The sequence below is a fragment of the Apium graveolens genome, chromosome 7 (genome assembly GCF_009905375.1).
Source record: "Apium graveolens cultivar Ventura chromosome 7, ASM990537v1, whole genome shotgun sequence".
NCBI classification, from domain to species: Eukaryota; Viridiplantae; Streptophyta; class Magnoliopsida; order Apiales; family Apiaceae; genus Apium; species Apium graveolens.
In genome coordinates, this window is record NC_133653.1 from 23,080,621 (window position 1) to 23,096,320 (window position 15,700).

The following is a 15,700-nucleotide window of genomic DNA, read 5'->3' on the forward strand; positions in this document are numbered from 1 at the left end:
GTGATCATGATCACAAATACGAGCTCCCAATCTCCCATATTATATATACTTAGTATGCTTTTATGATTATATCCCCAGATCGTGCTCTCTGAGTGGAAACATGAGGTTAGTTTAGTTTGGTTTGGACCATCTTTTATACTTTTAGGAGTATATGTATCTTTTGTATCATTTTGTCAATGTAGTATTATACATTAAATAATTGGTCATATGCAGTTCTTGTTGAGCACTTGTTACTTATGGATTTAACTGTCAGTTTTGCAAGTACACAATATATTTTGATAGTTTCCCTTACTTTATAGCGAATGCGGGGGGAGGATTTGAACCCATGACTTTCTCGTGGGATAATAGTCAAGCTTAGCACTAGGTTTAAATGCATAGAAGAATGTAATACTTTATTGCTGTTATGTGGTAGATCATAGAGGGTTGCCATACATACAATACAGGAGTGTGTGTTTTTGGGTTTTGCTTTTGGTGAATAGACTGTGGTAGTTGCCAACCATTATCAGGGGATTATGATTGTTAAATACTGGTTAAAGCTTTTTTTTTTCTTCGTATTAAGGACCAAAAATCTATGTTTACTTGTATGCTCTTTCCTCTGCTATTATGTTTATTGCACCGTATAATGCAACCAGAACTGTTGTTGCTTGCTGTGTCAGAAAATGATGCAACTGAAGTTATAAATGAAACAACCTTTATTATTTCTAAAGTTCTTCCCTGTGCTACAAAATTAGTTTCCAGAGGTCGTACCGGCACATAAAGCACCCACACCCAACAGATTCCGGGAAGGGAAGGTCCCAACAATAACTCGGAACCACTATCATCAAAATTGTACAATCTATACATTCTACCCTCAAAATACGTGCTACAACAGTCAATTGCATCATCGTCTCTTATGTAACCCCCAGGCTCTGCAATTACAGCAACTCCATGTTAACAGGCTTCTTCAACTGCGTTCTTCCAAGCTTTTAATAGAAACAGAAGCCAGTTTAGAGCTATACAAGAGTCTGCCAGATTCAGATAGGTCCCTAGATAATGTTCTCAATTACTATTCACATGCTTCTTGCATAACCATGCAGGCTGTGCATCATTAAGCTCACTTTCTTGAGGTGTCTTCTCAGATATCTTCTGGAGTTGAATCATCAGAATCTTGAGCTAACCATCCCCAACCAACTTTTCCGAGAGTTTTTTGGCCTGCCACTTAGATTCTCAAAGTCTTGGACTTTCCACAGAGAAGTTCAAGCGCCTTTTGTGTTTACTTGAGAGCAACAACAATCTCATAGAACATTCTAAAATGACACGTTACAAATTTCAAGTAAAAAACAACATAAATTTTGTAATAATTTATCTCTCAGTTTGAGATGATCAATTGCACAGCTTTACAAACACATCCGTGCCTCCAGATGGGCTTGAATCCTTACTTTTTGCTGAATAGGCAAAAAGACTAGAGATAACAGATTAACATTCATTCCATAACATCACTAGCTGCAGGTAAATATATTTTGTTCTGTCGCAGTCCCCTGTTAATTACCATCATCAAGTATAGCACTTATTACCTGTTCACTTCTAAAAGTTTGGATAATCGTAATCCATGTGACTACCAACCAGTATATGGATAGTATATTAATAGAACTATGCAGGAAACACCAAAACTATATGTGAAATAATATAGCCACAGAAGTATAAACAAATTACTGTCTCACCTCCCTACGAGTTTAAGCCCACTGTCGAGCTTTCATCCACTCCAAAAACAAGGTCTCAAAGCCATCCCTGGATCGTCTGAGGTCGTCCCTAAAGAACTCCCGGCAACACTCCACAACATGTGGCGTTATCTTCCGGCTCTCAGCGCCAACGGTTTTCCTAAAATCCTTACTCGCTCGAAAGGCTGCTACAGCATCCTCCAAGTCCTGCCTGCACCTCGGAGTAGCTTTGTAATCCCGAACCACCTTTGTAATCTTTCAGTTTGGTTCCCGACACCGCCAGGGACTTCCTGGCATCACTCGATTTCTGCTCGGCAGTGTTAGCAATAGTAACAACCTCCTTTATTTGATCTTCAAGGCGCTTCTAAATAGCAGCAAAGCCTCCTCCAACATCTTTCGTGATGAGATCTAAATCTGCAACCAATCCATGTCTTTCTTGCTTAACCTGTTTTAGCTCTCTTTCCGCCCGTTTCCTCCTCTTCCTATCCTGTAGTGCATCAGTCGCCAACCCATAGGCATAAGCAACAGTCAACAACAAGACACAAGGAAAATGACAGCTGATAAGAATTAACATAATGGGAAACATCAAACAAAGATATCGCAGGTACAAACATAATGGTACAAAAAACTGACAGAAAGTATCATATACCCGGGCAGTGTGCTTCTCAATCCTTTTAACCTTCTTTCCTAGCTTTGTCTTTCCGAGTTTCCAAAGATCATCACCGAATAGCAACCTGGTCATGAACGGCTTAGGTGTTGTGGGGAATAAATATCCTACTTTGCCTTGGCCCATACGGGCCTTCTTTGCCCGACTCGAAGTACATTCCTCCTCATTATCCTTCCCTTTGTCACGAAACACACATATACAACAAAACAGAAGAGATTACGAACATGTCAGCATAAGACAGACTCCTCACAACACAAACCGTAAACAATCATCAAAGTAAACACAACTACAAGATAACAGTATCAATTCTGAGACTACATAAACACTTAAACCTGCCAAAGTCCATACCCCCTAGACGAAATAACCTTATTCCTTTGTCAAAACTCAAGATTATTCATTGATCAAGGTTAAAAAATCAGACTCTATTATGTTGAGATCGAGAAAAATATAAATTTATCGAGGGTCATTCATTTATCCGGGGTATCGATTCATCAACATTAAAATTGCACAATTTCTCTAGCCACCATCATTACAAGCCAAGAACTAAACAATGCTACACACAGACAAACGAAAAAGTTAAAAGCTTGAACACAAAGACTTAAAGCATACCATATAATCTTTATGCAAATGTATGTAAATTTAAGTACCGGAAGCAGAGCTTTCAACAAGTGAAGAAATGGTATTTATAGTCTCTGCCATTGTCTTCATAATAGCACAACTTTTTAACCTGAATACTATAACAGCAAAAGCAAAAATTTAAATTATCATTTCCAAAATGGTTAAATTTTTAGCAAAAAATTAATTCCCGAATGAAAATAAGACGGGGTTCTTTGAGAACTATAGAGTTGATGATTGAATATTAGTTTTTTGAGCTGGGTGTTCAAGATTTCTAGCACTCACGGCTGCTGTAGTAGAGGAGACAGTGTTTTTGAGAGAGAGAGAGAGAATTTTAGTTAGATACTCAGATTTTATTATTACAAATTTTCATTTTATTACTTGGGACAAAAATAATGTTTTCTCAATGATGTAATTAAAAATATTTTTTCCAGAGTTCAAAGAGAAATGTTATGTTAATCTCAAAAGTAAATATTTTTTGTGCATTATTTTTGTGACCTATTTACGGTGCGATTGAAATATAGAAAACTCGTTCTTACAACAGCTTGTGAAAGCATACTTATACCTAGATTTGGCGATTCGGATAACCGGTTCGGTTTCGGATCGGATCACTTTCGGAACGAATCTACTTTCGAATTATGATATATTTCAAGACCATTTGGATCGGATCGGATGTGATTCGGTTCGGGTCTAATTCGGATTAAGATCGGATAAAATTCTGTTCGGATTAAATTCAGCTCGAATATTTTCGGATCATAACTTAATTTTTTTTTCAATTTTTGAGATTTAAAAATATCATTTTTATTTAATTTAGTTTTTTTTAATATAATATTATTTACTTTTACAAAAGAATATGATTAAATAAGTATATTATCATAAACATAAAATTGTTTAAGTATAAATTTTACTTATTTCGGGTCATATTCGGTTCAGGTAATATATTATTCGGTTATAATCGGTTCCAAGTTATAATCGGATCTTGTATTTCGGATTATTTTCGGTTAAATTTCCGGTTTGAGTATTTTTCGGATCAGTTTAAATCGGTTTTCGGATAACTATCGAATTGTATGATTCGGATCTCAGATCGGATCTCAGTTTCATAAATTTCGGTTCGGTTCTTCGGATCCACGCCCATTTTGCCAGATCTACGTATACCTAGAACATCAGGTTAAAGTTTGGGAAATAATAGCAAGGCTACAATATAAGATTAGCAAACATGTGTGCAAAATGAATTGGCAGTAGAGATGAAAAAAGGCCCCTTTACTTTATCCCCCCAGTGGATTGATAAACATTTCAAATGACTGCATATAATGAAGAGATCATACACCGAACACATATATGTGTTCTCGAAAACAAGGAATTCATGACAACAATTCTAAAAAATATGAGCAGCAACACAAACTATTTCAGAGCAAAACTATTTATCTAACTATCATCCTGACCTGTAATCTCCACATTCATGCATTAATTTAAAGGATACCGCATACCAACTCTAACAATACCTAAACATAAACATCGCTAAATATCTTTACGATGCATACCCCAGACAGAACTATGGTATGTGCTACCTTTCAGCCTTCAAAGGTTTTTTCTGAATACATAGTATATCTGCTATTTTATGGGACCAAAGGTTTGCTATCCCAAGTCTCCCTTGCTTCGATTAGTTCCGGACAGTATCGCTTTGCCAGAACTTCAACTTGCTCGGCAAAAGACTTGACCCCATGAAAGCCTATGTGAAGCACCATTTGGTCCCACCGCTTCCTACATACATCACCAGACCTGTGATCAATCAATTCATCCCAATCCACATCTTCTATGCAGCACGCGTCTAACTTGAAAAGTGCATCAAGCAGACGGTAATCATCAGAATCAGCCCAAATACCCTCAGCAACCATAGCAGATGTTAATTGGTTGTACCATTTCATACAGCAAAGTGCGTCGCTTCTTGTTGACAATCTGTCACTGATTGCAGTCCAACATATATTATCTCGTAACATTCCATGCTTAGATTTCTTCTCTTCATTTAGCTTAGCCTGCAAATCAACATTCACGTAATTAAACAGGTTCTGGTATTCTTCTTGGGACCAATGTCCACTATTTCGTTTCATTTTTATTCTTCGCCATGTATCCTTCACGTGAAATCTATGTTTCTTCAATTCTTTAGCCAACATCTTCCAATCGTTACCATGTTTTTCATAATGTTCCAGAAGCATTTTTCGTTCTTCTTCAGTCCATTCATGCCTCTCGCCTCCCTCAAACAATATATGAGCACGGTAATATACCGCTGTTCTAGGCCTATGTGGTAAGGCTTCCGCTATTTCTTTCCAACAATTCTTTACTTGTCGGTGAGATTTACAGTTCATGACCATTTCCAGACCATTTTCACCTAAGCAATTTGACTCTATATATTTTTCAACAGCTGCTCTTAGAATCTCATCTTCTTCCGGTGTGAATCTCTTGCCTTGGACTAAGCGCCCTTTTTCATTTTCTTCATCCCCAGAATTTATCATATCAGATGGAAGAAAAATCTCTTCATCAATAGAAAACCTATCTTTCTTCTTTTCTCTGGATTTAGGATTATTGGAATCATTATCTACTGACTTGGTCTTCCCCTTTTTGGAAACATTCGTGGCTTCATCATCTTGTGCATTATGAGAACGCCGATCCTTCTTTGTTATTTCCTCGTTCTTCCTCTTCCTCTTCTTCTTCTTAACCTTCTCTCGAGCAACCATACCATCATCAACTATAAAATTCTCAACATCTTCTCCCCTTACTGAATTCTTCTCCCCTTTGTCATTTTCATCTTCTTTTTCCATAGACCTTTTCCTCTTCTTCTTTTTCTTCTTCTCCACATTCCCTACAACATTATTGTTCTCTTTGGGTTCAATTTCAGGCTTCTCCTTCAAAGTATATGAACTTTCAGTAGTCTCAGAACTTCTCCTCTTCGCTTTTTTTTTCTTTCGGTTTTCAACTGTATTATCTTCATCTTGTGTGTCATGCGGTGAAGAATCCATTGGCAACTCATGTTCATTCACATTTATCAATTTATTTTCTCTTTTATTCAAACTTATGCTACCTGCCTCTTCCATTGTCAATGCATCCACACAATCAGTTACCTTCTCACTAGATACTGACATTCTTTTCTCCTTTATCTTCTTCTTAACTTTTCCCGACTGATTTACTGCATTGAACTTCTCAAAACTCACCCCATTCACAGATTCCTCACCAGCAACCATGTTGTTTTCCTTATTCTTCTTCTTCTTCTTAACTTTTTCGAGTTGATTATCAGTATCAAACTGTCCAAAACTCTCCCCATTCACAGATTCCAGACCCACGACCATGCCACTCCCCTTATTCTTCTTTTTCTTCTTTTCTACTCTCGATTCCAAGTTCTGTTTAAGCTCCGCTTTTTCTACATCAGTACAACCATCCATCTCTTCAACCCCATCCATCTCTTTCTTCTTACTTTTCTTCCTCTTCCCAATCTCTCCAACCCCATCTCCCACATCCGTACGATCACTCATCTCTTCCACCCCATCCATCTCTATCTTCTTATTCCTCTTACTCTTCTTCCCACTCTTTCCAACCACCTCACTCTCGCCCGCTCGCATACTCATATTCACGTTCTCTCTATCCAGCTTCCCCACTTATCACTTCTGCCAAAAAAACATAAAACAAAATACGCAGACACGTCAGTAGACACAAATGGATTTACAAGCTCATACAGAAAGTCAACACCAACATTCATACCGAAAAACAAAATATCTAATCAAACAATTCCATATTACTCACAATAACCAATTTAAAGATACATATAACTTAGCTACCGTTACAACAACAATAATCCCTACATCAATTCTCCTACCATAACCGCTTACTGACACAACACTATCCACATTAGCTCTTATTCCGTCTATCGTAACCAATTACCGACACAATATTTCCTACATTAAGCCTCACTCCATCTATCGTTACCAATTACCGATACGATATTCCCTACATTATGTCCCATTCCATCTATCGTTACCAGTTACCTATCCGATATTAAATATTCCCTACATGAAGTCTCATTCCATCTACCGTAACCAATTACCAACACAAAACTCCCTACATTAAGTCTCATTCTTTCGAAACCTAAACCACATAGAAAAATATAACATATCAACATCCTCTACTAGAACCCTAACAAATTACAAATTCAACCACACACAAACACATAAATGAACATATAGACAACAGATACTTTGTATATTCATTCATATCTTAAATTAGACAAGAAATGTAAAGGATTAATTAAGCTACAATACAGCAAAGGAGGTGGCAAAAAATGAACATATACATATAGAAAAAATATAAAAAGTAATCACCTTGATGCGAATTGAGTGGCGCTGTGCCTATACAAATCTAGGGTTTTGAGAGAGGGGCTTAACAATTTAATTTTATTGTTGCGAGGTTTTGAGCTTTGCTGCAGTGGTTTCAAGATTTTTTAATTTAAACAATTCTCCCCGAGAGATGTACAAGAAGAAGTTCATCTTCGCGTAATGGCCAAAAATACTTGTTTTTTAGAAAATGTAACAGGAATATCCGTTTTTGAAAGATATGACCAACAATACATTTCTAATACGCATTTCAAAAATGGGTAATGCTATTACGCATTTGACAAATGACTATTATTTAAAAAAAAACAAAAAAAAAGTAAAATCATGATACGCATTCCTGACATGCGTATCATGCTTTGTAAAGGCATGATACGCATCTCACGAATGCGTATCCATAATTATTTTTTTTTTAATTTTTTTTTTAAATTTTTTTATACAAGTTACCCATTTCTAAAATGCGTATTAGTAATACCCCATTTTAAAATGCGTATTAGGTAGGTATTTTTGGCCAAACATTCCAAAAAGTGGTATTCTTGTCACAAATTTTAAAAAAAGAGGTATTTTTGTCATTTTTTCTTCATCTTCCGGCATTCGCGTTTTAAAAAATTGGCTTTCTTTGAAAATAGATCTGGTTAGACTTTTTTAAAATCGAGTCGTATAGAACTTCCTTAGAAATATAAGGTCCATTTTAAGCTTACAGGCCGAACCGGATCAGGTTTTATCCGCATTTTTTATTTATATATTAAATATTATTTTTATATTTTATAACTAAAGTTATAAGTAGTTTAAATAATGAATAAAATAATATCTTAATATATCGAAGAAAGTAGTTTAAATACGGAAATAAATAATTAAGTTTTAATATAATATATGTAATTATAATAATATAATTATGTACAACATGACAACAATTTGTATTGTCCAAGATTAGTGTCAAACACAAGCTTATTAGTTGTTATTTTTCTATATGCATTCTTGATACACGAGACTGCCTAATTCATATATTCTATATAGTCACAGACTATATAATCTAAAATTATAAATTTAAATAGAACATCATTTGCAATTTATAATAATGAAATTTATTACATATACGACTAATTTAGTAATTATCTTTAATACATTTTAATTTGACGAAAAACAGAAAACTTTAACAAAATAAATCGGCGAATAACCATATATACCTTAATTGCTTCTAATATTATAATAATTTTTTTCAAAAATTATAAAAAATATCGTATATTTTCAAATTTTATATAAAAATTCGGTTTTTTAATCGGGTTTTTCAAAATGTCCAGACTTTTATCCGGGTTTTTTAGATCCGGCCTTTTATCCCGGTTTTATTAAATACGGGTTTTTATCCGGATTTTTCGGGCTTTGGGCCGGGCCAGACTTCTCTCCGGTTTGAGCTTTTCGGTTTTTTTGTGAATTGGATCAGATCGAATTTCAAATTTCAAAATTTTTAAACATCTCTAATTAAAATACAGTATAAAGTCGCGGCACGAAAATTTGTTTAAGAAATTGTTTACGTATTTGATAATGTTAATGAGCCAGATCATCATTTGACCGTTAACTTACCAGCATTTTATGTGAAAATGCAAATATTTTCCAGTGAGAGTTGATTCAGTTAATTAAAGAGTGAATAACTATATTTATGCCTCCTGAGTCAGCTTAAATATATTTTATCTTAGTTCACGTGTTTTCCATGTTATTGAGTGAATCCGTAGGATTTACCAGTACGCACCTAAAGGATAGCCGCTGATAAAAAAATACAAATATTTTGTAATAGATATAAATTTTTGTTATAAATTAAGTATTCTCGATATAGTTGGCGTAATATATCAAACTCGTTTTTTATTTGAAATAAACAATAGCAACAATTAAATTCAAATAGAATGTTAATTAAATAATATTTATGTAAAATTAAGTAAATGAAATCGACTTTTAATAAATAAAAAAGCGACCTTAGAATCGTCAAAATAGCACTTCATTATCCTGAAGGCAAGTGTAGTAAAAAAACCTGAAGGCAAGGCAGTAACTATATTTTAAATATTTGAAGATTGTCATCCATATTTTATTAAAATTAAAAAAAACAATGTAAGACAAAATTAATAGCCACCTCTATAAACGTGAAATAATAGATTATTATTTATGAGTTCAGGTAACTTATCCGCACTTTGACGAGTTTAAATTTTTTATTTTTTAATTATTAAAAAGTTTAAAATTAATTTTATTGTATAAAATTATTTAATAGCTATTTTAGGGTTGTTTAAAAAGTTGTAACAATTTACATAAATAAATATTTGGAAGAATGTTGCTAAAACATTTCTAAAATTTTAATGATCGTAACAAAAATTGTGAATGTGAAAAATAGCAATTATCATGTGAATGTAATGTTTAAAATCAAAAGTATAAAATTTAAATATAACTGAATAATATTTTAAAAGCCAAATCCTATCAGATAATATACATGTTTAGTATTTAGTTTAAGAATTTAATTAATTAAAATTTTAATTTATTAAGGTACAATATAATGTAGTAAAAAATTGTTTTAACTTTTTCACTGATTTTATCGGTCTAAAAAACGGCAGGGTTGGTAAATATAATAGCCAAAAAGCGTTTTGTTGGTTAAGTTTAATACGGGCCATATATTATTTATTAACGTGTAAAAGAAAAAACTTCCTTATATTAATTATATGTAAATTCTAAATATAAATCAAAATATTTATATAATTCCATAATTTGCACGGTTCGTTTACATAAAATATTACTCGAAAGTTAACATCCTCTAATCTACAATGTAGCGAATATAAATTGCATTGAGTTTAATAGAAACTAAAAAATGAAATGTGATTAAAAATACAAAGTTAATGTGTATTAAAAATCCTAAAAATGGATGCAACTAATGTGTATTAAAATTAGTTTAGAATTGTATTAAAAAAATATATTAGGATTAAAGTGTATTAAAAGTGTTTTAAATGCATATTTAATGTGTAGTAATCAATATAAAATATAAAAAAAATGAATTAATAAGATATTTTAGAAAATAGTGAAGTAGGTCAACCAGGCACCTTTTGAATACAATATATATAAATTTACGCCGCTCCATATTTAAAATTGATTTACTTAATTGTTACACGTTTTCGTAAACTAATATAAAGGTAGAAATTTTAAAAAAATCCGAAGCACAAATTGAGGCCCCCATCTGATTCAGAAAAAAGTCTGAAGCTTAATACGGAAAAATTCCTCATCAGATTCGGTCTGATCCGGTCTGCGTGCCTCGAGGGGACCTTATTTTTTCGTGAAAATTCAGCCCGGTCCAAAACCGGATAAATATGGATAAATACCCATTATGTATAAACAGTTGATCTAGTATAAAACTCGGCCTGGCAAAGCTGGATAAATATGCATCCTTCAGTTGTTATAAATGCAGCACATCATTAAGGGTTCAACAATATTAAGATTTATACTAGATCAAGCATAATGAAAGTTAAAATTTTAAGCCATGTACTCCAACCCCACCAAGCTATATGAACTATAATTTACCCTCAATGCATTTTCCATTACCCTCTGCCACTGATCAGGATAGTACAAATAATATTACATTAATTAAGGTACAAGCACCTGAAGAATTCTGGTTTTACTGACTAGTGTATCTAAGCATGATCAAATATAATGAATGCAGAAAATCTAAGCATGACGAGGATCTAACGCCAGGCATGACTTCTGAACAAGGCGCATACGCCTTCAGGTCTGTTAAGAAGTTGGGTCACTGATCACACCCAAGAAGTCATCTTTTATGGTTCCAATACAGAACTGCACAGCAAGTTAAACATTAGATGGGTAAATCTTGTCCTGCATCACAATGTTTCTAAAAATCAACACAAACTAAGAAAGAGTGCAAACAAAGTGTTCATAATATAATGATAGTATAACATCTAACATCATTTTCAATTACAGTTCACTAATTAGCCATAGGCTTACAAAAGTATTAGAAGCAGAACATGTTCCAGATTAAATTAAACAACTTAGTACTCTTATCTCTCATTAGAATATACGTAAGCTTCATTCAACATAAAATATTTATATATTTAGTTGAGCAAACATTAAAAAAATATATGAACGACAAGTTACAACAAACCTATGAGAAATATATTTGATTTCGAAAAATGCTATTTAAAATTCTGTTTATTTGTATATTTTACTTTTCCTGAATTAAAACCTACAATAACACTAGTGAAACACGTTCTCTTAGTTTTCAGTAGTTTCCCCAGAAATGCCGAATTTGGAAAATTTTAAAAAATTTAGAGATAGAAAACTAAATTTTTTTTCCACAACAGGCCCTTAGGTTCACATATGCTTTCATGGGGTCAATTTTTTTCCGAGCAAGTTGATGTTCTAACAAAGCGATATTGTCCGGAACTACTTGAAGCAAGGGAGACTTAGGATAGCAAACCTTTTGTCCCATATATAGCAGATATACTATGTATAAATAGCAGGCACCAATTTCATAGCAAATACTAATGATGCACTGGTTAGCAAACAATTTTTACTATGTCATGAGAGGCCACATTAGTCTATAAGTATAATAGAGTGAACTCATATTTCTTTAGGTGTGAAACCTCACCGGGCCCATCTTTTTGGGACGGAGGAAGTAATAATATAGAAGAGGGTACAGATGACCACTTACAATTTCTGTAGCATCAACCCTGGTTCCAATGATCTTCAGCCGGACTTCACTTTCTTTTTGGATCTTAACCTGAAATTGAGTTCAATTGTCAAGCATAAATAAAGAATTGAAACTTGATAAAAAGATGAGTAAGATAATGAAATGGAGGTACATACCGATCCATCTGAAGTTGTATAGTTAGGCATATCACCAGATTGGAACTCCATATCATCCGGGATCAACTAATGAAAACACAAATGAAATATGAATACATTACACTTGTCTCGGGTAAATTTAAATTGGTATGCTCATGGATTCATAGAAAAAATTAGAGAAAACCTATGTCTCGTAGTTATATATTAATTATGTTCAGTCAAATAATTAGGCATGAATGAATCAAAAGCAAATTGAAATAAAGTCTCTAATTGAAAATTAGAGTAGATCATGCTATTACATTCTTAGTGAGGTGACTTCTTAAGCTGCTTTTCCTATTAAAACCTTATACAGGATGTATTCTTCCTAATAACTAAAGACGTCAGAAGTGACATGACGCCAGATCTTATTGTAAACAATCAACTTTTTGAAGGTTAAGCATATTCTGTCTATAAGACTCATATTAACATGTCTGGCTAGTTACCTTACAATTAAGCAAAACCAGTAACGGGAAACCAATTTAAAGTAGTATTGTGATAATTATATGCTGTGGTAATCACAGGCATTCGCTAGTCACTCCTATAACATAATACACGGAAGACAGCCTCCTTGCATTCTGCTGGATGAATATTCGTTCACTGTTTTTCTAAGCACTAAACTAAAGTCATGTTTCCTTTATATGTGGTAATATTACTTGTATTGAGTATTGCATTAGCGACAAAAGACCATCTAACACAATACCATGATATGTTATTGCGGTGTACCAAAAACGAGCTTAGAACAAAAAGTACCAACACCAAAATCAAAATTTAGAATGTATAAATTAGGACTGACGTGATTAGAAACAAATATCTGCACAGGTCCAGCTTCAGCGAAGAATCCCATCTGCAACAGCAACATATAAATAATTAAGATATCCGACAACTAAAAAGCAAATTACAAATCATATAATCAGTCAAGAGCACTAGTTACCTTATTAACCATAGTAACAACAGCTTCCAAGATTTCACCTTTAAAAGGCCTAAAAACAACACATTGGTACTTAACAGGAAAGGTAACAAAGCCCGTGCCGTCTCTTATCAATCCATTCCCCACATTCTCCACACCTGTAATTGCCACTATAAACCCATGTCGCCCGCTGTGAACCCACCAAAAGCAAGCATTAAAGTTATGATCGAATTTCAAAATAACATAAGGGTCAATTAATCTTGTAAACAGTTCAATTAGGTAAATATGAAATTCACAGCATATAATTGTACGTAATTCAAGAAAAAGAAATTATCTTGAAATTAGTGTGTATATAATGAGTAGGGGATACAAATTTAGGGTTTGCTTTGTACCTGCAGGTGCCCTCGACATCTTTCATTAATTTGGAGACAAGTTTAGGACGAAGATCTCGACCAAAGTGGCGGGGATGTAGTTGCATATTTCTCTCTAGTACTATGTGAAAAAACATTCTTGAGTTATGTCTTGTCCTTTTTCACAACTACCTGTATAATCGACCAAGCTCTGCCTTTTGTTTTCAGACTACTACGATGAGCGGGATTGGGATTTGCTTAATAGGCCCCTTCGGGTTCTCCGGTGATTATTTATATTTTTTAACATTAATTTATCTATTTATTTTTTTAAAAGATGGACTACATGGATATATATATATATATATTATCTAAATCACCTCACTCAACTACTCTGCACCCTCCCACACCCAATTTCAGCTTTTTCCCTCTATTTTTAATTTGATTTTTCCCGTCAAAGCGTAAGTTTTTTTAAAATCCGATTTCACTATATTTTTCTACATCTCTTAACGATCGATTTGCATACTATATGTGTTATATTTCGAATTAGTTTTTTTTAAAAAAATTATTCGATTTCTGGTTTCTATTTTAAATTGGTTTCCATTAGAGTAGCCCCTATATATATATATATACTATAATAATCGGAGGTATAATTTGTAGTTTGGTTAACCCTCATTTTGGTTATCCCTTTCAATCTCGACCGTCGGATCTTTTTTATCAAATAATAACCGCTGTTAGATCCAAACACTAAAAAATAACACTCCACAAATTCTCAGGTTCGAATCCCGTCAACAACAAACATTTATATTAATATTTATAAAGATACTAGCTTACCAGCCGTGCATGCAGTCTCGGTTATAGATATATAAGTTTAGGTTCGAATTCCGTTAACAACAAATATTTATATTGTTATTAATAAAGATACATATATGTTTTTAGGTTCGAATCTCACCAACAACAAACAATTACATTATTATTAATGAAAAAAATCTCCAATCATATACTATTTGAACTAAACTTGAAATAATACATAATAAAATTTATAATTATATAATTAATAAAATTTATAATTATATAATTAATAAAATTTATAATTATATAATTATTATTTAATATTTAATTATTTATATAATTTTTTAATAAAATTATGTATATATAAAAAAATATTAACCAAGACCTGTGCATCGTACGGGCCGTAAGCTAGTATATGTAAAGTCCTGGGGAGATCATTATTAATACCACCTAGGTTCTACAATTAAAATACTACGTAAAGTATGTTATACGAATATCACTAATTCATTAAAATTGTTAAAAAATCTTTAAATTTAATAAGTAGAATGTGTATGTTCCGCGATGCACGGATTCCTGTTAATATTTAATTTTTTTTATTTATCCTGTCATATAATAATTTTAAAATATTTATATAAATATATAATAATAATAATAAATTTATAAAAAAGTAATAGAATAACATGTGGTCGTAGTTTAGTAGGATAAGTATAATATATTTAGTAGTTTAATAATTTAGTAGTTTAGCGGATATATAACACTATTTATTTATTTTTTTAATAATAGGATAAACCGTGGTTGTAGTTTAGTAGAATAAGTAGACTATGCATGTAATATTTTAATAATTTAGTAGTTTAGCAAATATATAACACTATTTATTTATTTTTTAATAACCAAATTAGGGAATAACCGTTGAACCAAATTATACCCTATTCCGGTTTTATAATATAATATAGATATGTAGAGTCAAGGGAGAGCCATATTTCATCGGAGAAGAATACCACATATGTTCTGTCATTAAAATACTACGTAAATTATATTATACAAATATTACTAATTCATTAAAATTGTTGAAGATCCTTTAAATTTAATAAGTAGAATGTGTATGTTCTGCAAACTTGACAAATATTCTGCAAATTAAATATGTTTCGTAAAATAAAATACTTTGTAAAGTTATACATGCGATACATATATGATATGTTAGATCCTTAATACAACTATAGAGGGGGGTGAATACAGTTTATGCAGATAAATCGAATTAAGCACTCAATAGTATAAACAATTTTCTATTAATTGATAAAAACTTATTACAAACTAATCTCTCAAAGGATGAACATATATTCTTGAAAGCTTCTAGGTTACACAAAAGATATATCAATACGCGACACATGAAGTGTTAACCTAATCTATGCTTATATACTGCACAGCTACACAAT

At 32.6% G+C, this 15,700-nt stretch overlaps 2 protein-coding genes across 3 annotated transcripts; both read right to left on the bottom strand.

The window, feature by feature from the left end:
• Positions 1 to 4,366: 4,366 nt before the first annotated feature.
• On the bottom strand, positions 4,367 to 7,505 carry LOC141672646 (uncharacterized). 2 transcript variants are annotated; one of them, XM_074479293.1, is made up of 2 exons: positions 7,347 to 7,505; positions 4,367 to 6,632 (listed from the first exon to the last, which is right to left on the bottom strand). In XM_074479293.1, exon 2 carries the CDS (start codon positions 6,594 to 6,596, stop codon positions 4,596 to 4,598), a length of 2,001 nt encoding a protein of 666 aa, XP_074335394.1. In that variant the 5' UTR covers positions 6,597 to 6,632; positions 7,347 to 7,505; the 3' UTR covers positions 4,367 to 4,595. The 2 variants fall into 2 exon arrangements, with proteins under 2 accessions (XP_074335394.1, XP_074335393.1); XM_074479292.1 differs by having other exon boundaries at positions 4,367 to 6,635; positions 7,347 to 7,504.
• A 3,384-nt stretch (positions 7,506 to 10,889) lies between these two features.
• Positions 10,890 to 13,747, bottom strand: LOC141670453 (DNA-directed RNA polymerase II subunit RPB7). Its single transcript, XM_074476294.1, has 6 exons — positions 13,521 to 13,747; positions 13,153 to 13,318; positions 13,015 to 13,065; positions 12,204 to 12,269; positions 12,049 to 12,117; positions 10,890 to 11,174 (listed from the first exon to the last, which is right to left on the bottom strand). The coding sequence occupies exons 1-6, from the start codon at positions 13,634 to 13,636 to the stop codon at positions 11,115 to 11,117; spliced, it is 528 nt and encodes a 175-aa protein (XP_074332395.1). The 5' UTR covers positions 13,637 to 13,747; the 3' UTR covers positions 10,890 to 11,114.
• Between the last annotated feature and the right edge of the window lie 1,953 nt (positions 13,748 to 15,700).